The sequence below is a fragment of the Taudactylus pleione genome, unplaced genomic scaffold (assembly GCF_031769625.1).
Source record: "Taudactylus pleione unplaced genomic scaffold, aTauple2 ptg000216l, whole genome shotgun sequence".
Classification (NCBI taxonomy): Eukaryota; Metazoa; Chordata; class Amphibia; order Anura; family Myobatrachidae; genus Taudactylus; species Taudactylus pleione.
The window spans coordinates 3,497,985-3,520,795 of record NW_028284618.1 but is presented as its reverse complement, the minus strand read 5'-3'; the positions used below and the strand labels follow the sequence as shown (position 1 = coordinate 3,520,795).

The following is a 22,811-nucleotide window of genomic DNA, read 5'->3' as shown; positions in this document are numbered from 1 at the left end:
AAATCACTTGCAGGGCCAGAGCTTTGCGATAAATCTTTGTCCCTGCAAATCCCGTCAGCACACTTATGACGGTATTTTCGCAAAAAATAGAGTGACAAGTGCTCGCGCATGCACCGACCGGCCACTGCTAAGCCCTGCCCCGACTGCTTAGCCCCGAAATCGCGACCCCCCCCCTCCCTTAATTACACTTACTTCCGGTGATCGGGGCTCCAGTGATGTCCTCTGTGGCTGTGGTCAGCTGATCTCCCACCCTGCACTTTGACCAGGTCAGCTGACAGGATGGGAGACCGGCTGACCGGAGGGAGGACATCTCCGGAGCCCCGATCACCGGTCCATGGACTCAGGTAGGTTTTTTTTTTACTATATATATTTTTTTATGTTTTAGCAGTGTATCAGTGTGTGGTCTATTTAGAACACACAGCTGATCACTGGGGCCAGCTCCTGACTCTGCTCTGCCTGTTAAAGCAGAGCAGGAGTTCAGAAACCGAGGGAGAGCCTGGATAACGCAAACTCCAGATGGCGTTATTATCACAGGGCATCCCCCCGGTATTTTTTCACAATTTATTTTTAGTAACTTGCAGGCAGATCGCATTTTCCATTACAATTATGGGAAATGAGATCTGATTACTAAGAATATGTGATACTTAGAGGTTGGAGTAGAATTTTATGAATTCTACTCCAATTGCCCTTTAGTGACTTTAGGTGATACTAAAATAATGTGAAAAGGGTGTGAAAACACCCTTTTTCACTTTATTTTAGTCAAAATAATAATAAATAGAGCGCTAAGGGACATATTTATCACAATCTGCATTTTTGATACAGATGTGATAAATATTTTACACCTAAATTCGCAATGTGTAAATTAATATTTTCATGCAAATTACTAACATCCTCTTGCCAGGAGACAGGCTCCTATAAGAAACTGCTCCTGGGAAGAGCTGGAAGCAGTGATAGCGTAATGCTATCATACTGCTTTCTGGTTTGGGTCCTCAGCAGACACTGGGCCTGATTCAGACCCGCTCGCGAGCGCTGAGCGCTCGCAAGCGGGTCGATGTTGCCCAAGTGCGCATGCGCACGACGGAGGCTGCTCTGTTGTGCGCATGCGTGAGACCCGAATAACGATGGCCAAGCCGTCGTTATGGGTCTCGCACCAAAGGGGGCGTGTTGTTGATGGTGATTGACAGCACGCCCCCTTTGGTGGGCGTGCCGGGGGCGGCGCTGCCCAGATGGAGGCGTTCCCATGGGAACGCCTACCATCTGGGGCCGGCCCCACTGACATCACTAGTGATGTCAGTGGGAGTGCTTTTGGCTCTGATAGAGCCAAAAGCACTCCAGGGCTTGCGGCAGCGAGACCCTACCGCAAGGGTCTCGTCGCAAGCCCGATGGTCGCGATGGTCTTGACCATCACGACCATCATTTTGGCCGCTAACTATAGCTGTGGGTGGTCACCCACAGCTATGCGAGCGGCCAGGAGGCCGCTTCAAAAAGGAGGAGGGATGGCTCTGATTCAGAGCGAGCACTCTGTCAGAGCGTCCGGCTCTGAATCAGGGCCACTGTGCATGTGCGGCTGTCTGTCAGTGCATATGTCACCAGGGGCCCACAGATAGGGATCCGGAGCACCCCTCTCTGAAAGAATATATATAGGCTACTATACAGTAGGCTAATGACATCCGGAGATGGCATTACCCCATCAGGGCCAAGCTCCAGAATGCTTCACAATGTGCTGGTAGAAAAGCTGGAGTCACTTGCTTGTGTATGCCCCCCAGGGCTGAAAGTTGCTCCTGTCTTTGTCTGTTTATTATCAAGTCTTGTTTTATTACTGGTTTGTTCCCAATTTAAAGCAAAACAGATTATGCTGGTGCTATATAAGTAAATGTTACTTAATATTAAATGCTAATAATTGTACTATAATGTTTTAAATTATTATTAATAATAATAATAATAATAATAATAATAATATCATTCTGAACTCCATAAATATATGTGCTCTGCAATACAATATCCTGTGAATAGCTATTAACCTTGATTTTCTCCTTCTCTCTTTTAGGTTATAATGAATAGCGACATTATGACATTTTTCATTGGTTTAAAATTAGGATTGGATAAAGAATTTAAGTAGGTGCAGCTTGCGTTTTGTGTGTTCATTATCTCATGCTATTATGTGTTGTATTTTTGGCAAACATGCGTAGGGGGCTTAGGTCATTCTTACTAGAAATGTGCAATTTGGTTTTCCTGAAAAACCGAACACACCCGAACTTTGGGGTTCTGAGTAGAACAGAGGGCCTGATTCAGAGCCGCTCGTAAGCGGCCGCTCGTTCGTTGTTCGCACATCTGCGCATGCGTATGGGTTTTAGTACGCATGCACAAACCAGTCAGTGCGGTCGAAAATCGTGTGCTCTCAATATAGCGAATGCCTGCTAATTTGAGTGACAGAGTGAGGCGTTTGTGGGTGGTAAGGTGCTTGAAAACAGGGAGTGGAGATCCGAACGCAGGCGTGTCAAACGGTCAAAACGGGCGTTTAATGGGTGTGCATAATTAACAAAGCAGCGTCATCGACCACGTCAGTTGGGTGTCTTTTAGCCAGAACTGCTCGCATGATTGCGGTAGTAAAATGCTACCACAAGAATAGCGAGCAGTTCATTCGCCTTTCGATGTACTCAATTAATCTAATAAATAGCTTAGATGACGTATGATGTGAGCGGCCAGGGGGCGTTTTTTACAAAAAAACGACCGCATGTTTTGTTCGATCGGTCAGACATAGAGGCGTCAACAGACCGCAAAGAGCGAACGGTCAATTTAAATAGCCAGCCCCTTTTTCTGGACGAGCTAGCGCAAATAGCGTCCGGCTCTGAATCAGGCCCAGAGTCCCAGCTCAGATCACTTTTGGGGTTCCAAGTACAGCAGAGTCCCGGCTCGGGTCTGCTGTAAGTTCGGAACTCAGATTTAAAAACTGGACCTTGGCTTTTGGATTGCATGTAAACAGGTCCAAATGACATGATTCTGCTGATAACTGAATGCCCCCATCTTGTCTATCTATCTTCATGTACAGCTACATATACAAACTCTTAAACAGGTTTGTATGCAGAGCCAGATTAAGGCTTGTCGGGGCCCCATAGCAACTAAGTTGTGGAGGCCCCCTCCAATAACATTAACACCCCACAGTGCCCCCCTTTTTATGCTCCACAGTGATTCCCTCCAATATGCCTCACAGGGAATCGGTATGAAATACCGATGGACAGGATGCCGGCTGTCAGTACACTGACAGCGGCATCCCGAAAGTTGAAATTCTGACAGGATAACGGTCAGTACTGTTCCCCTGTCATATTTACCCTCTAACCCTCCTTTCAGCCTCCCCCCGTAGTGTCTAACCCTCCCCCTTAGTGCCTGACCCTAAAACCCCCAGGTGGTGCCTGAACCTAACTCTCCATGTCCAGAGCCTAACCCTAACTTCCCCCCCCGCAGCCTAATGCTAATACCACCGGGGCACCTAAACCTGAGTCGTCCCTCCCCCCCCCCCCCCCCCCACAGCTGATACTCACCTTTCCTTGGTGTTCTTACGATCGGGATGCCATCTGCCAGATCCAATTTCGGAATCCCGAGTCATGTCGAGATTTCGGCGCCGGTGTTGTCCGTATCCCCCTCACAGTGCCCCCATTTGCTGAACAGCAATACCACCCCCCCTCCCCCCATGTACTCATCTCCCATGGCATGTCAGGCTTCACTTGAAACCTTCCAGCTCTTCTGTGTTCTGCAGGCACAGTCACAATGCATACAGCGCAGAGCAGCTCCCTAGTGAGTTGCTCTGTATGCACGCACTGTACATACAGAACACAGAATCACGGCAACCCCAGCACTGGGCACCTATTCTCGGCTATTACAGGGTCAGACCGATCCTGTGTTGGGGCACTGGGATGACCTGCTTTAATCCACCCTATTTATATGTATAGGCAAACTCCTTCCCCTTTCTTATCCTTCCAAACAGTCCCAGAGGCCCATACAGTATATAGCATGGAACACATACTAGGGGGTAAATTCAATGAAAACTGATCAACATCGATATTGTGTTTCTGGGGCTAAATTGTGTATTTGCTAATACTTAAAAAAACGAATCCTATTGAAGCACCTGGTCCTGTGAGACTGTTCAAGTGTCGCATATCATTGTGACTTGGATGTAAATAAATACACCCAACGCTTGCAGAGTTGCACTGGATCTGGCGGCTCATTGATGTCAGGCAAGTTGCGCTGCGTAGCGTATTGAGGCTACATGTATGACGGACACATCTTTAAATGTGTGATTTAGCTTCAGAAACACAACATCGATGTTGATCGAATTTGATTGATTTTCATAGATTTTTAATCTATTAAAATCGTCCTTCAGTAAATATACCCATAACTGTATAGGGTCCGTAATCTGTATGAAAATAGCTTATAGTGAAAGCAGTGAGCATTAGTTAATTAAAATTTAGTTGCCTATATTTCAAAATACGGCAATAAAATATTGCCAGGGCCGCTGAGCAATACTGCAATAACTGACTGATTCACCGAGGATATGCACATGCGTAGTGGAACTAAATAATATAAAATATACATAAATAATAAAAAAATAAAAAATAAAATGATGTCTGGAAAGTGAAAACCAAGGGGTATGTTTACAAAGTATCATTTTGTATTCAATTTTATGCTCGATTTAACTCGAGTCATATCGAATGTATATATCACTGTCAACATCCCACATTTACAAAAATGAAATTTTGAGTTCTATTTCAAAATCGAATTCAATATTGTTTGATTTTGACTAGTGATTTATTTTTCGGTTTTGGATGTCAGTTTCAAAATTGAACATAAAATCACCTGTAAAATCAAACACAAAATTGAACACAACATCCGCAAATAATAGACTTGCTTCATGTTGCTTATTATAGCATGGTTCTTGTGTCTGTTAGCCAATCAGTGGCCTGGCTGTTGATTGGCTGTGAGTAGTCAGGCTGTCAATCAGCGACCAGTTACTATAGTAGTGGCCGCTGATCGGCTGGCGGCCGTACAACTCCAGGAAACCTCATGTGTCCTGTCACTGTACACACATAAAGCTCTTCTGTGTCTGTTATGGCTCAGGATGCCAGTTTGTTTTTTTAAATGCTCTTGATGCTAGTGGAGAAGAGGACCAACCTGCGCCAAGGATAAGGTAATTATTATTATTTTTTTCCATACAGTGGGATTCTACTGGACAAGAGGTCCAAACACCAGGGATGCGGTGAGTGTACAGATGTGTCCACATACATCTTACCTTAGTGTTCTACAAGTCGTGTTAAACATAGCGCATGAGCGCCATGCGACTCTGTAGTGCTGAGCGCCTTTTAGTGTGACTTTTTCCCTAAAAATGCATCTTATTCACAATATTATGCATATATTACGCACAAGCAGCTTCTGCTGATTAAAATTATATGTGACATGCCTATATTCTGTGTGCAACTTCGGATGTACCTGAATGCGAAATACTATGTAACAGCGTCAGCGACTGTAACGTAGCATTTTGCATGGAGATACAGCTGCAGTCGCACGCAGAATGTATTCTTTGTGCGACTGAGGATGTACCTGCATGCGAAATACACAGCAACTGTGACACTGTAACATAGCGTTTCGCATGCATATACAGCCGCAGTCGCACACAGAATATAGGCATGCCAAATATCATTTCAATCAGCAGAAGCTGCTTGTATGTCCTATTTGCAATGCAAATAAGATGCATATGAAGGTAAAAAGTTGTATGAAATGACTCTCTGCGCTCCTGAGTCACGCCATGGTTTGGCACGACTGGAAGGGCTGTTTAACGCACAAGGAAGTGAGATGTATGTGGACACATCTGTGTGTAATAAAATTTCTCTCAGTGGTGTTGTGTGTGCTGTCTTTGTTTATTATTTCCTGTACAGGGGTAAGATATGTACCAGTGGCCCCTTAATGCCCTGCAGGCTGGTACTTGTGGTTGTCCAAGTACGAGCATTTAGGGGAGGGTTTATTGGGCCTATAGTCCCCATGCATAATACTTAGTTTTATTCTATATTATACACCTGTCAACCCTGCACCCCCCACCCAGTGTGGGAGATAGCCTCAAGCTTTATCCCTGGTCTGGGGTTACCTGGAGAGGGAGGGGGCCCTTTATTGGGGGCCCCCCACTTCCCCAGGAATCTCCAGCTTGGGCTGGCTAGTGTGGGATGTTTATTGCTTTAGCAGTGGAACCCTGTGAAGCAGGTCCCCCTGCTGTCGCATTACGCCCTGCTAGTAAGAGCCCGGTGCTGGTTGTTGAAAAAACGGGGGATCCTACGTCTTTTTTTCCCAAAATTTTTACAACCAGGACCGGCTCACACAGCCCGGTCCTAGTTAACCTTTTTTTGGGGGGGTGGGGGGGCTCCCCATGTCTTTTTGTTTTTTAATTAACACCCAAGAAGCATGCTAAAATAAGCAGCATGAAGCAGGTCTATTATTTTTGGAATATTGTCTTCAATTTTGTGCTGGATTTTACAGGTGAACCATGGTAGAATTGCCAGCATGAAGCAGGTCTATTATTTTGGGGATGTTGTGTTCAATTTCAATTCAAATAGTAGTAAATCAGGGGATCCTATGTTGGTCTATGTAAAAATATAGATAAGCAAAAAATATGGTAGTTGCTCAATCAGCTTAATATACTACAGGTGCTTGTAAAGGGCGGGGTTTACATTGAACACAGAAAAAAGAAAATTGCCCTCCAGCACACTGCAGATAAATCAAAAATACTTGAATCCTACATGATAATAGACATTCAGAGGTATTGGTTTACATACATTTGCAAATATATGAATAAGCGCTGGGCCATCGTCAAGGCTCCTCTATACCAGCGTCCCTAAAATTAAGGGGTTCACGTCCGAGAAGCAAGGCACCCCAAAAAATTCCAGCCAAGGACAACCCCCAGGGCATCACACGAAAAGGGGAAAAAAGGTGATAGTGAAATGTTAAAGGATAGGTGTGTAAAGATAAATCAATAAGTGTTAATGAGATGTAAAAGAATTAAAATGACATAAATAATACACAAACGCATAGAAAGTGAAAAAATATTCTATATGACTTAATTCACATAGAATATTTTTTCACTTTCTATGCGTTTGTGTATTATTTATGTCATATTAATTCTTTTACATCTCATTAACACTTATTGATTTATCTTTACACACCTATCCTTTAACACTTCACTATCACCTTTTTTCCCCTTTTCGTGTGATGCCCTGGGGGTGGTCCTTGGCTGGAATTTTTTGGGGTGCCTTGCTTCTCGGACGTGAACCCCTTAATTTTAGGGACGCTGGTATAGAGGAGCCTTGACGATGGCCCAGCGCTTATTAATATATTTGCAAATGTATGTAAACCAATACCTCTGAATGTCTATTATCATGTAGGATTCAAGTATTTTTGATTTATCTGCAGTGTGCTGGAGGGCAATTTTCTTTTTTCTGTGTAAAAATATAGATGTTTAGATGATATTCGATTTTCGAAAGGGATTCGATTTTATATTTAATTTTACATACGATTTTGACTTTAGAATATCTTTGATCAAAATCGAATTCAAGATCACCAGACATGAAAAATGTAACTTTGATAAATATACCCCCAAGTATCAAAACTTGCATCAGCCCTATGGCAGGTGCAGATTATTTGTCTGTGTATAGCCTCCTATAGTATGTGAGCGATTGAGTGTCTGCGTACGTAACCACTGTCACCAACACACTCATGACACGCCCATAAGACATGCCATCTCCATGCATTCTCTAGTAGCCACCTCAAAGTAATCGCCTAGGAACACCCAGCACTTACCCAACACATTTCTAAAACCGCGTGACTCAATCGCAACAGCGCCTTTGTGCATACGCACTGTGCAAAGCATGCGCTGTAGGAGTTTTTATGGATATTTGCACATGCAGAGTAGAAAATAAAATGCTCAACTATGTGACCATCGGCATTGCCTGTGACTCAGGCCCATTGCAACCTGCTGAGGAGGAACATCGGGAAAAAAGTTAGTTATACACTATGGGCCTGATTCAGAGATGTTCACTGACCCGATGGTTAGCGCACATCTCCGATTGATAGAGGACTGTGCATGCACATGATGTGTACTGTGCATATGCAGCCCTCCATCTGCGAGTCTGTTCCCTGTGCCTCCCAAACACAGTGTTTGGAAAGTGGGGGCAGGGGCATTTCTAGAGAGGAGGGGGCCCATGTGCAGTGTCCCACATGGGCCCCCTCCTCTCTGTCTGGCGGCCAACAGTGCACTGAGCTGTGCGCATCCAGGAGCCAGAGTTATAGAATCTGGGCACTAGAGTGCGCCCAGAGTCTATAGAGTATGCGTAGGTCACCGGGAAAATGGCCATGGCGGCCATTTTCCCTGTACTGCGCATGCACAAATGACGGGAAAATGCCCGCGGTAGCCATTTTTCAAGTCAGTTTTACAGCACCGGACCCCTGCACCGACGTGGGACTCCAAAGAGGTAAGTAATACTATGAGTTCAGGGTGTGCAGTGCGGGGGCCCCCTGGACCTAGGGGCCCATGTGCCCCGCACACCCTGCACCCATTATAGATACGCCCCTGAGTGGAGGGTATTCCTGGGCAGCATTCCCCAAAAAGGAGGGTGTCACCCCTGTTTGCCAGGAGGGAAGAGGCCAGGGTCTGCTTCAGTGGACGCAGATTTCCTGGCCTCGCAAGCTGCCAGGACCTGGTCAGGCTGCAGTAAAATTCAGCTACTGCAGCCTGGCCAAAGGCTGCGAACCCGTTCACAGTACTGGGGTCACGGATGTAGCAAGGAGCTGTCTATTTCCTACAGACACCTCCTGCTACATTAGCATTTTAGACTGATGGAACTGCATAGCCACTTCTGTGCGGCTCTGAAATTCCGTCTATCTCTGCATAGACCTTTGTTAGATAAGGAGAGCCTGTGACACATTCTGGTATCTGTGCAGCAGGGATAGTCATCGGAAGTGCGGCATTGTATTGATACATTTTACTGTTACCAGCCTTATGATAGCATGTAACTATTGTTTGGAAACCATTCGAGGGTTTAGCAATCAATGGTGCACTGGTTTGCATGCGTAGATTAAAAAGTTAGTTTGCGCATTCTTCAATAACCTAGAAAGATCAGATGAAACTATTGGAAAAGGAAGTAAGCAATAGTGGCAACCATCGTTTACAAAGAATCCAGTAGAAAAACACTCACCATCATAAAAAAAAAACTTGAGAGGTTATAAACCATTGAATTCCGGTGGCCAACCCTACTCTGCAGTTACCAGTGCACCATTGGGATACAAATTCCACTTCTCTGCCCAAATAGACTTTACTGTAGGAACCCGGAGGTCACAGCTGTGCCATCTTCTTCATCACCATGTTGCTCTCTGCCACAAACTATACCTTGGTATGTACAGTTGACATATGGGGAAACTTATATGTGAAAACCTATAGATTGTGTAAGAACCATAATATCTGTTTCCCATTAGGTGGATGGACAATTCTCCTGTGGACTTTTTTGCCTGGGCAAATCATGAACCCAACTTTGTGAATAATGACGAGAACTGTGTTGTGATGTATAGAGACTTGGGTGTGTATGGCAAATTCATATATATAAAACACATATTTGCTACTTTACAGATATATAGTTCCTTTCCAGAGATGTAGATATATTGATGACATTTAATATTAAAAAATGTTTGTGGGTTCGTCCAAGCCATCTATATCTCTGCTATCTGTGAGTGCATTATAGGTGGTATGACAAACAAATGAATGGCTTGCTTTGCTGCATTATTTCTATGGTGGTTTTCTAAAGCTGAATTCTGTTTTAGTGTAGCTCAATAAACCATTTGTGTGGACGAGCCCTTTTCATCTTTAACGCTAATCCTCATGTACCACCTACAGGTCATGTTTTTTTAATTTATTTAATCTTGCACAGGTGAGTTACTCTTTCTTGGTTAAGGTTTAGAACAACTGCTCTAGTAACTTCCTTAAGATGATGAAGACTCAATAAAGGAGCAAATACAGAAGTAGCACTTAGTTACACCTTTTGCTATAAATGATCAGGGAAAATTGGGGTGTTATTCTGCCAAGATGACTCTGTTTCTCTGTATATTTTACCTTTTACCATAAACATGTCCTGCTATGGTAAAAAAAAAGAAAGCAACCACAATACAATACAAAACAACAACACAACTGTGCTACCCATTGGGTTATTATCACAAAAACATCTGTTACTTATGTTTTACCCAAGCTTTTGAAAATTGTTGGTGTAGCAGTAGTCCCCAAATAACCTGCCTGATGCATTTTGTTGTGAAAAAAAAACACTTTCATCAGATTAAGGGCCTGATACAGCAAGGAGCGCAAATGTGAGCACGCGCTCGGCCGATGGTTTTGCACTGTGCATGGATCGTACTGCACGTGCACGAACCAATCAGTGCAATCAGGAAAGGGTACGCAGAGCAGATGCAGCGTGCACACAGACCCCTCTAACTTTGATTGACAAGAAGTGCCGTTTGTGGGCGGTGACAGGGTGTGGTCGTGTGAACGCAGGTGTGCCAGTGCGTTTCAATGCCATTGCAGAGGCGTGCATAAATTAGCCATTGTGAGACCCTATGCAGCCTGAGCTCTCACTGCATGCGGGAGATGTAGCAAAGTCTGTGGGAGGGTAAGTTCAACCACTATTCTGCGTATGAGTCCGATGGTTCACGATGTTACCAATGTTTCCGCTATCTTGCGGACTACTCAGGCTGTGAGTAAAGGGAGGTGGGCGGCATTATACATTGCTGGGTGTCTGCATCTTGTGCTGAGTATGCACAGATTAGAAGATATGGGAGTGTTGCTGGTGCAAATAAATAGAAATGGTCCTTTTGAATGGTGATGAAAAGTGTTCCGCAAATAATGTAACTGATATATGGTTGAAATCGAAGGGAGAATGTATATGATGATATATAAGTGTTTAATAAGAATTATGAACAAAATAAAATAAAACTGTAAAGTAAAATTACATATAAATAAAACACTCTAAAATCCTATTACAAGGGTGAATGCTTGATAATCGCTTTGGTTATAACATTTTTGCATAAATACAGTTCAAAGGTAGGAACAAAATAAATAAATAGATAATGCTGAATGGTCAGCAGTAATTTTGACAGTTTGTATAAGAACTTTTCTTTTGTAATTTGCAGTCGGTGATATTTCACAGAAATGATAGCCCCATCAGGTTTCACTTTACTCCTTGTAGGAATTATTCATTTGGTGACTGATTGGTATGTGCCTGCGCTGTGTCGTGATGATACTGTACATAGGCGTTTAGGCTCTTACCTTTAACCAGTGAGGCGGCCGCCTGTGTGGGTAAATTCTCCGGTGTCTAAGCAAATGTTCCTATCGGCAAGTGTGCTGCCGCAGCTAATCATCTGTGTTTCTCCATCAGTAGGTGTGTTTGTGCGGCACCCGGCAGCCCCGTTTCTCGGCTGAGCTCACCGCCGGATGGGTCTCTAAGGGCAGATGGATTAAGGTGCTGTGTGCAGTGGTGTTCTGGGTCCAATGCGTTTCGATCTCCAATGGGCGTTGATCTTCATCAGGGCAAAGTGATTGGCTGTCCACTGCTGTGTACTTTATAGGGATCTTCCTTTCCCTATTGGTTAGGCTTGTTGTCAATCATTGATTCAGTGAATAGGTAGTGTTACAGAGTTGCTGGCAAGTTGTTTTGATACAATGCAGTTAAGTTCTAGACTTCAAAGAATATACTTTATAATGTTACAAATATAATGCAATTCTAGGATAGTCACTTTAAGTGGTATGAATTGGAACTCTATTTCAGATATGTGTTCAGTTAATGTGCGTTCAAACAATGAATTACATCAATGTGTTGCAGATTTTAAAAAGAAAATGGAATGGATCGTTGTTTATGTGAAAAAAAAAAGATTTTTAACTATTGTTTAAATCTGGTAAATTACATTAGAGGTTAGGTCTCTAGTTAATATCTCTAGTGTTCTTCAGTATTTACTGATCTATTAATGTTAATAAAATAATTTATTAGCGATGTACAAAATTATATGATATTCTAAATGTTGCTAACAGGTGGTTTTAAGAGAGTCCCTCTCTGCAAGTACATGATGATCAAATATATCCCCCCATAATCATTGTAAATAACATCACCCATATATTGTTACATCCAAATATTATTTCACACTACTAATAGAGTAATTTAATAATTTAAGACCTTATTATAAATTAATCGCTTAGAATTAAAACCACCTGTTAGCAACATTTATAATATAATTTTGTACATCGCTAATAAATTATATTATTAACATTAATAGATCAGTAAATACTGAAGAACACTAGAGATACTAACTAGAGACCTAATCTCTAATGTAATTTACCAGATTTAAACAATAGTTAATTTTTTTTTCACATAAATAACGATCCATTCCATTTTCTTTTTAAAATCTGCAACACATTGATGCAATTCATTGTTTCAACGCACATTAACTGAACACATATCTGAAACCGAGTTCCTATTCATAGTACTTAAAGTGACTTTCCAAGAATTGCATTATATTTGTAACATTATAAAGTGTATTCTTTGAAGTCCAGCAACTCTGTAACACTACCTATTCACTGAATCAATGATTGACAACAAGCCAACCAATAGGGAAAGGAAGATCCCTATAAAGGACACAGCAGTGGACAGTCAATCACTTGCCCTGATGAAGATCACCGCCCATTGGAGATCGAAACGCGTTGGAGCCAGAACACAACTGCACACAGCACCTCAATCCATCTGCCCTTAGAGACCCGTCCGGCGTTGAGCTCAGCTGAGAAACGGGCTGCTGGACGCCGCACAAACACACCTACTGACAGAGAAACACAGACAATTAGCCGCGGCAGCACACTTGCCGATAGGAACATTTGCTTAGACGCCGGAGAATTTACCCACACAGGTGGCTGCCTCACCGGTTAAAGGTAAGAGCCTAAACGCCTATGTACAGTATCATCACGACACAGCGCAGGCACATACCAATCAGTCACCGAATGAATAATTCCTACAAGGAGTAAAGTGATACCTGATGGAATTATCATTTCTGTGAAATATCACCGACTGCAAACTACAAAAGAAAAGTTCTTATACAAACTGTCAAAATTACTGCTGACCATTCAGCATTATCTATTTATTTATTTTGTTCCTACCTTTGAACTGTATTTATGCAATTACGTTATAATCAAAGCGATTATCAAGCATTCACCCTTGTAATAGGATTTTAGAGTGTTTTATTTATATGTAATTTTACTTTACGGCTTTATTCTATTTTTGTTCATAATTCTTATTAAACACTTATATGTCATCATATAGATTCTCCCTTTGATTTCAACCATATATCAGTTACATTATTTGCAGAACATTTCATCACCATACAAAAGGACAATTTCTATTTATTTGCGCCAGCAACACTCCCATATCTTCTAACTATACTTTGTATCTTTTGGAAATAGACACAACTCTTGCAGGCAGCACTATCTTAGAAATATCATCATCACCAACTATTTATACACAGAAAGGAGAGCGCGGTTAACTACCACTGTTTTAGTATGCACAGATTAGCATCTACACGCAGCGGCCGAGTGCGAATCAGGCCCTAAATTGTGAATTATTCCACAGCAAAACGCCTCAGGTACACTACATTGGGATTACCACTGCACAGATTCTTACAAAATCCTCAGCTTACTTAACACATAAAATGCTTAAACAGCTTCTAGCACAATGCAGCTTTCACATGGAAGTAGTTTTATTTTACTCAAAGCAGATAGTTTAATCCATCTTTACTAATATCCCATTTCTCCATTTTCAATTAAAGGATTTTGGAATGACATAAACTGTGGTGATCCAAATGCATTTATCTGTGAGAGGAAAAACAGTTCCATTAATGTAACAGTTGCCCCAACTGCCCCTGTGCCAGAAGGCGGATGCCCATCAGAATGGCTTTCATTCGGAAAACAGGTAACTTTCTTCATAACTACTATTACTATTTTGTGTGATGTAGGTAATAGGATATAGTCATTTGGGGCTGTATTTACTAATGATTTTAATAGTGTGTGTAGTTTGGGCCTGATTCAGCATGGATCACTATTCTGCTAATATCAGCAATTATATGCATATGATTACATTCACATTCTAACATAAGGATGGGATGTAGTCAGGATACCACCGGCTGCTATCCCAGCCGCCGAAATCCCGACACTAAAAGCCCAACATGGGACTAAAGATAGGCGTCGAAATCCCGACACCTATCATTAGCTCCACAAGGAAATCCCGACACCCGGCAGACTGAATGAAGGTAAGCCGGGTGTCTTAGGTACTAGATGCAGGGGGTGAGGAGGGTTAGCTTTAGGAACCTCTGGGGGGACTTAGGGTTAGGCACCCCTCTGGGAGAGTTGGGGTTAGGCTAGGGGAAGGGGGGATTAGAATTAGGCACCCCCGGGGGGAGATTAGGGTTAGGCTTCCCCCGGGAGGGTTAGGTTGGTTTTGGGTGAAGGAAGGGGGGAGTTAGGTTTAGACACCAAAGGGGATAGGTTAGGGTTAGGCACTAAGGTGGGCATTACATACCGATTCCCATTAGGACGCCCACTTTCCCTTACACACATCCGTATACTTTGCACCATAGCAAAATAATCGGTAACATCGGACCCATACGCACAGTTAAGGCAGAGACCTCACTCAGGAATTGCTTACTACAGCGCACGTTATGAGGCCTCAGGCTGCATATGGTATCGCAGTGGATAATTTATGCACGCCACAGCAAAGCTGTTGAAACGCACTGGCACGCCTGCGTTTGGCCAACCACCCCCATGTTACCACCCACAAACGGCACTTTCTGTCAATTACTCTGCATTGGGTCTGTGTTGCCACTGCGATCGCAGTTCCAATCGCAGCGGCTGGTTTGTGCACACACTGTGATGCAAGCGCAGTGCAAAACAATCAGCCCATTGCATGCGTATTAGCTACTGCGATCCTTGCCGAATCAGGCCCTTTGTTCCTTAGCATGTATACATCAAATTCTTCACTTAGTGTACTCCAAATAGTTCATTTTGCAGTGTGTCCCTTTGTAGGTATTTGTAGTTTATTCAGTTACCGGCCTCTGTATAATAATGCCCATGTGCAGATACACATTGATACAATCTGTAGAATGTCTCTTACTTGGATGGAATGACCATCCTAAAGCTGAGTTTGCTGATATGAATATATTATTGTTACTGCAAATAATGTCTGTCAGACAGGCCTGGCGACAGGCGGGTACCAAGGGTACCCACGTAAGTTACCCCGAGGTTCAGTGGAGCACAAAACGGGACCGTGGCACCTAAATTTCATTTAAAAGCTGACTGTGCAACTAGACAAAAAGGTGGTTGTTGTTGCTGTTCCCCCAGAAACACTAGTGTGCCGGCTCACAAGACTTCTGTTTACGGCCATGCTTTTAGGAATCCTGTTTACAGAGCCGGATTAAGTGGGGGGATAATGGGGCACAGGGTCACACCTACCCACACAGGGTCAGGGTGACCCTGCCGAGAACAGGTGTCCAGAGGCACCTGTTCCCGGATGGGGGCTAAGCTGCCACTGCTCTGTGTTATACTGCATATGGCACAGAGCGGCTCCCAAGTCCCCTCATCGGTGTCAGGTGACATAGCACGTCCGTTACACTGATGAGGAGACTCGAGACCAGCTCTCCTGGAATCGGGTGGTCAGGTGAGTATTCATGGGCAGGGATGGAGGCATTATGCTCCGTGTGGCTTGGGGGAAGGGGAGGGGGGTAGGCTCTGTGTGGTTATATTTGTTCTCTTTCACTGATTATTTTGTATTGCTAAGGCCTTTTTTATAGCTACACAACATCAGGATTAGACCCTACCCACCCTTGATGCTACCAAAACTTTTATCCATTCCGGGCCTTCTGTCACTCATTTCTCCCCATTTTAGTCCATGTCAGGGTAAAGCTGCATTTTCTATGCCACCACTATTCTAGTGCCTCTCAGCTCTGCCAATCTTTACAATATTCCATACAGAAGCAATTATAAATCCTCATCCTTACTCATAAAGCCATCAGCCCCTCCTCCACCCAATACCGCTCATCTAGCAGTGCATTCCCCCCTCATAATAACATGTTTTCGCAGCTGCGTACCGTGCAAAAACACAGCTGCGATTGCATTAGCTTCCTGTCCAGTGTCAGCAGTCTCCTTTGTCTCACTACCCAAGTGAGCGGCAGTGGGCAGAGAAGGACATTATTCAGGTGGAGGTGATCGCTGACCCGAGCCCCTCCAACCACTCTGGACTCAGTATTAATATTTTTACCAGTTCAAATATATAAACCATGGTTAAAATGTGTCAGGTTTAGAAGAATATTCAGTCCACATCACTATGGGGTCATACCTAGCACTCTCCGAGATGCTGGGCTGCCCCCAGGCTCCACCTACATTGTGAATAGATGCACAACATCTATTCTCCTTCTGCTCACCTGCTGCTATGCAGAGCAGCGGTATGTGCCCCCCCCCTTACAGCCAGCCATAGGATCGGCATCAGAAAGCTGCATCCGATGGCTGGTAGCCATGGAATACATTGATTGATAAAATCTGACATGAAATGGTATGCTCTTCCACAGCCTGTGACCTGCTTAATTCCCTACCTGAACCCTCTGGCACATTCTCTTCTTTTGACCTCACAAAAGAAGATGAAGTATCTACATTCTTCTCATATTCCTACTCTACTACATCTCCTCTTAATCCTATTCCATCACAAATCAGTAAAGCTATGTCTCCTGTGCTCATCCCACCCTTTACTACTCTCTCTTTCTCTCTCTACTGGTATATTTTCATCACTGTTCAAGCATGCAGTGATTACTCACTGTAATCCCTTACATGCAGTTCAAGCATGCAGTGATTACAGTGATTATTGTGACCCAAACTCTCTCTCTCAAATTACCATCCCATCTCTTAGCTCCCATGCCCCTCCAAGCTACTGGAGAGACTTGTCTACACCCACCTCACACACTTTCTTAACTCGCACAACATATTGGACCCACTTCAGTCTGGCTTTCGTTTCAAACACTCCACAGAGAGAGCACTGACTAAGGTAGTGAATGATCTGGGGCAGGATGCACTAAACGGAAAATGCTGTAAAACCCCTGTTTACGTCATTTTCCGTATGCATCAATCACCTGGCTGCCAGGCTCCGATGCGGTGGGTAACGCCAGCTTTTGCTGGCGTTACCCTATAGAAGCTTTTGGGCTTCTACCGCATCGCGCTGCAAGGAGGGATCCGATCGGATCCCTCCAGCATGCCCCGCGGCCGTCGCGTCACTCTGTGCATGCGCAGATGGACTCCCGGGTCATAAACACGGAAGTCCACGGCGCAGGGCAGATCGCAAAGAACAGCTCTTATCGGAAGACTGTCCTTTGTGCTGCTGATCACATATGTTAGTGCATATGCGATCAGCAGAGAGGCGGTGACCCGCGGTAAGTATGCCGAGATGTTAGTGCATCTCGCCCCTGGTCACTGCTAAGGTTAAAGATCATTACTCACTTCTTATTTTTCTAGATCTCTCTGCTGAATTTGACACTGCTGAACACTCTCTTATAAACACACTGCAATCCCTAGGTCTTCAGGACACAGCCCTTTCTTGGTTCTCATCCTCCCTATCGAATCTTTCACTGTTTTTTTTTTTTTAAATCCACCTCCTCTAAGCTACCTCTATCAGTTTGAGTACCGCAAGGCTTTAGGTTCTCTGCTTTTCTAAATCTATACCACCTCTCTTGGCAAATTAATCAGCTCTTTCAGATTTCAGTATCATCTGTACGTGGATGATATTCAAATCTACCTATCATCCCCAGATTTGTCACCATCTGTATTGGTCCGTGTCACTGAATGTCTTTCTGCCATTTCATCTTTGATGTCATCTCGCCACCTCAAACTTAATATTTCCAAAACAGAATTAATTCTATTTTAAACAGCCAAAAATACAGATGTGTCCTGCTACATCTTTGCGCATAGTGCGGTATTCTGGGCTCCCTGCTGCGACATGTCAGTACGCGTTATGACAGATACTGCGCTTTATGTCATGGCATGTACGAAAGACTACCCGCCATGCAGCACACAGTTTAACCGCTGGGTTGTGAATGCTCCACGGATGAAAACTACAGTACCGAATACAATACTGTAGCAGGGCACGGTTTCAGGTTCAATACTTTTAAAGTACTCTGCTCAACATTATGCATTGCACCGCACTTTCCTCGTCCCTTCATCTCCATATTTTTACTTTCAGTGATATCTATCATTGTTGGAAACTCGACAATCAACCCTATCCCATAAGCCCACTTCCTAGGTTTCATCCATGACTCTGAACTGTCCTTTGTTCCCTTAATACATTTAGGGGTATATTTATCAAAGTTTTTTATTACTTTTGTTTTGATGTTCGATTTAGCTCACATCAAATCGAAAGGACAAATCCCTCTTCAAATCCCACATTTACTAAAATTCGATTTTCTAAATTGAATTCGATTTGGTTTTGAACAGTGGTTTGTGTTCGATTTTGCATGTTCATGTACAAATCGAACAGCAAATCCCACTTCAAAATTAACTTCAAAGCCCTGACTAAATAGAACTGCTACATGCTTTCATTTTCAGCATGAGCAGTTCGTTTTCACACAGATACATGCATACATCAGTGAGATGCATGCATGTATCTTACTGTAAAAAGCTTAGAAAGAATTAAAGTAAAAAAAAGACGTGGTCCCCCCCTAAATACACAACCAGCCCCGAAACTTTTCATAGCCAGTCCTAATTGTGTAAGTACAGGGAACAAATTGCATTGGGTTCCCCTGTACTTAGCACAACCAGCACTAGGCTCTGATCCAGTCCTAATTCTGTAATTACAGGTGGAAAAAATGCGTAGAGTTCCCCTATAATTTCCACAACCATCACCGGACCCTTTCTAGCTGGGGGCTGATGCCACAGCCAGGGGAGCCCTTCAACTGGGCCCCCCAGCCGAATCATCAGCCCTGACCGCTAGTCAGCCCAGGGATCCCTGGGGAGTTAGGGATCCCCCCCAATAAAGGAGTCCCCCTCTCCAGGGAACCCCTAACCATGGCTGACAGCCCGGGGCTATCCCCACCTCCCCTGGGCGGTGGGTTGATAGTGCAAGGCTAGTGTAAAAAAAGAACATAAGCATTGTCTTTGCAAGTAGAACTGCAAGTCCCAGCAAGCCTCCCCCGCATGCTGGTACTTGGAGACCCATAAGAACCAGCATGCAGGGCATTAAGGACCTACTGGAACCTGTAGTTCACCTGTAAAGAAATGTTTAAATAAACACACTACACACACACTGTGACCGTAGAGCTTTAATACATACATACACACTCACTTACTCACACATACTCGCCTACATTACTTGGACTGGTCCCCTTCTCCTTGTAGGCATCCTAGGTCTTGGTAAAATAAAAACGAGAAACGCGTTCCACGCAACAGGCAAAAACCATGGTGGTTACCTCAGAATGAAGAGCTCAGACGTGGCTTCTACCTTTGTAGAGTCATATCTGAGCATTCATTGGCTGAGAGTGGTCAACCCCCGCCTCTCTCAGCCAATGAATGGCTCCCTCCATTGAAGTCAATGGAGAGCCGCAGGGTTACTAAAGTTTATTCTGTGGTTTCCACCATTGACTCTCACACCAGGAATCCGGAAGCTTTTCTGGTGGAAGCTTGGCCAATTTGGTGGGTCTTTCAACTTGGTACATATTCCCTCCGATCTTGCTCATTCTACAGATTCTCCGCAGATTTACTCAGGAAGGGACACTGTGCTCCTAGTGGAGACACCATGTTCCTAGTGGTGGCACCGTGATTCTCGTGGTTCCCGTTTGTCCGTGGAGAGCTTGACACATGGCTCTTCTGGGTTTCTCTATAGACGCTTCTCTACATCTTTCAGATCATCTGCCTCAGGGCCTGTGCTTCCATCCGCTTTGTGCCCATCTCCCTTTGACAGGGTGGCTCTTGAGACACCCATCCCGAGGGCCGGGTTTTTTTTCTAGGTCAGTACCATGCCCTGTGCTCACTAATTTGCTTCAGCTAGGATATATCTCCGGGTTTGGCAGCGTTCTTTATTCTGATTTTCATCAATTACTTTGACCCTGGGTCTTTTTGTCTTCCCTGGGTTCTCTCTCCCTTTCCTACAGGCATGCCTGGATTGGGGTTTTCAGCCTTTTGTTCCTGGTGGTTCAGATTTTTTGTCCTCTTTGTACTCTTTTGGGGATGGATTGCGTTGTTACCTAACGTCATGCCTCCGTGTGCTGTTCCCCTTTGTTCCTTGGGTGGTTCCTTGGGATTTAACCTTCGTGCTGAGGGTTCTTTGGTCCTTTTGTTGGGAAGACTCCTGACAATTGCTATGGCTCGGAGAGGGTCTGCCATGACCCACTGTTGTGTTGCTCTCCATTTCTTGTCTTTCACACGGACTGTTTGGCTACCATTATGATGGTTGTTTCTCTGTTCCACATCAACCAGGTGTTTGTGATTCCGGCCTTTCAGTCTCCTGATTCTTCACTGGAGCAGGTCTCTATGGCTGTGGCGAGGGCCCTCCGAGTCTAGGTGGACCATGCTAAGGATCTCCATACTTCTGATCCCCTTCTTTGTATTTCCCAAATGGGCTAGCCGGTTGCAAGCACTTGGCTCGCTGGTTTCTTGATCCATCTGCCATGTATTCGTGGTGGCGGACGTGGTGACTACTCATACCACCAGGTCGGTTGGTACTTTGTAGGCAGCTCACCAGGGGTGCCTCGGTGGCGCAGCCTTGTAGGGCGGTTATTTGGTTTTTTGTCCAAGGAAGGTTTTTCCGCTTCTATTCATGTGCCGCCTCCGCGGACGCGGATTTTGGGAGGTATGTTCTCAGTGCAGCTCAGGAGCGTGCTCTCCCTTACGAGTATTTCTTTGGGACATCCCAGCATAGTCCCTGTCTCCCCTATGGAAGGTGAAAAAGAAAAGGAGACTTATGTCTTACCTGGTTCATTTCTTTTCTTCAAACTCTATAGGGGACACAGGGCGCCCAACCTGATGCACCTGGCTTTTAGGGATTTCTCCTGTTATGGTTCCCCTGTCCATCTGTAAGGTGTGTTTAGTTTGGTGGGTGAGCCAGTCTTCCTTCTCCTTTCTCGCTCCTGCCTTGGACTTGCTAACTTAACTGGCCTGCCTGGGGCTGGTGGCAGGGTATAGGTGAGAAGGAGGCTAGGCTGCCTGGGAAGTCAAATACTTTAACTGTTTGGTTGCCCAATCCTCCTTCTGCACATCTTGTACCCAGCATAGTCCCTGTGTCCCTGATGGAGTTAAAAAAAAAAAGACTTAACCGGGTAAGACATAAGTCTCCTTCTCTCTTTCTTCAAGTACATTTCCTCCTGACTATTGGCCAACATTCTTGTGTGATTATATCATACAGCCCATTAAGAACCTTTGCAATTTGGCTGGACCATTATACAATTGGTAGCACCTATCCTTGTGTATCAATACCTACAGTATTTCCTATAGAATGTAAGCTTGAGAGCAGGGTTTTCCTACCTCTATGTCTGTCTGATATTACCCAGTTTTGTTCTATTACCATTTTTTCCAATTGTAAAGCACAACGAAATATGCTACGTTATATAAGAAACTGTTAATAATAATAATAATAATAAAAAAATTATAATTTTGTGGTGCGCAGTTAAAAAATGCATTAATACTTACACTTACAGTATTCTTAAATTTCACCAAATAGCCCTCTTTGTGACTCTGCCACACCAAGCATCCCGCAGGAGACTTTTTACAAAATAAGGGCTTTATTCACATTAGTAATGCGACAAAAGAAAAATACATGGGTACCCTGACTACTGGTGCTGGCATTTCATTTCTATGTGTAATATGGGTAAAGATAAAGGGTACAGAGTTCCCATATGAGTGATCTGCACCATGCCTTGCATCATTATGCTTAATCTACAACTTTATACCATTTTCTTTATGACAAAAGTGCTAATCTAGTGTCTCTGGTATACTGTAAGTAGTTTATTATGTGGCTACGATGTGAATAAGATGCAAAATTCTGAAAAAATACAGTGCTAACTATGATGGAGCGTCTAGGTTGCATCAAACACTAGGTGAGGACACATCTGTACATGATACCTGCAGATGGTCTAATATAGTGTTATAGTTTAAACACTGAGTTTTAAAAAATGTGTGCATTACATTGAAAAATGCACCACTTGATGTAAATTATTTATTACCAATGTTAGAAGTCACCTTGTATTTCTATGACATAGAGACATAGAAACTTACGGCAGATAAGAACCACTTGGCCCATCTAGTCTGCCCCTTTTCATGTGTCCTTTAGGCAACTTCAACCCTATTTACTCCTTACGTCTCTCTTAAGAATATTCTTATGCCTATCCCAAGCCTGTTTAAATTGTTCCACCGTTTTAGCTCCAACCACATCTGATGGGAGGCTATTCCACTTATCCACTACCCTTTCTGTGAAGTCATTTTTCCTCAAATTTCCTCTGAGCCTACCTCCCTCCAGTTTCAGTGCATGTCCTTGTGTTCTTGTACATCTCTTCCTTGGAAGAATGATTCCCTCCTGTCTCTTGTTAAAACCCTTCATGTATTTGAAAGTTTCTAACATATCCCCCCTTTCCCTTTTCTGTTCCAAACTATACATATTAAAATCTTTTAGTCTTTCTAGGTAAGTTCTGTGCTGTAGGCCATGCACCATTTCAGTTGCCCTTCTTTGTACCGTATCTAG

The 22,811-nt window shown here is 43.8% G+C and overlaps 1 protein-coding gene across 1 annotated transcript in view; it reads left to right on the top strand.

Moving 5' to 3' along the window:
* The window catches only part of LOC148517455 (macrophage mannose receptor 1-like), a 241,604-nt gene that overhangs the window by 148,286 nt on the left and 70,507 nt on the right, over positions 1–22,811 (top strand). Inside the window, exons 18-20 of the mRNA XM_088478643.1 lie at positions 2,048–2,115; positions 9,508–9,608; positions 13,879–14,021. Of these exons, the coding sequence (XP_088334769.1) occupies positions 2,048–2,115; positions 9,508–9,608; positions 13,879–14,021 (312 nt within the window). The remainder of the gene's footprint in view (positions 1–2,047; positions 2,116–9,507; positions 9,609–13,878; positions 14,022–22,811) is intronic.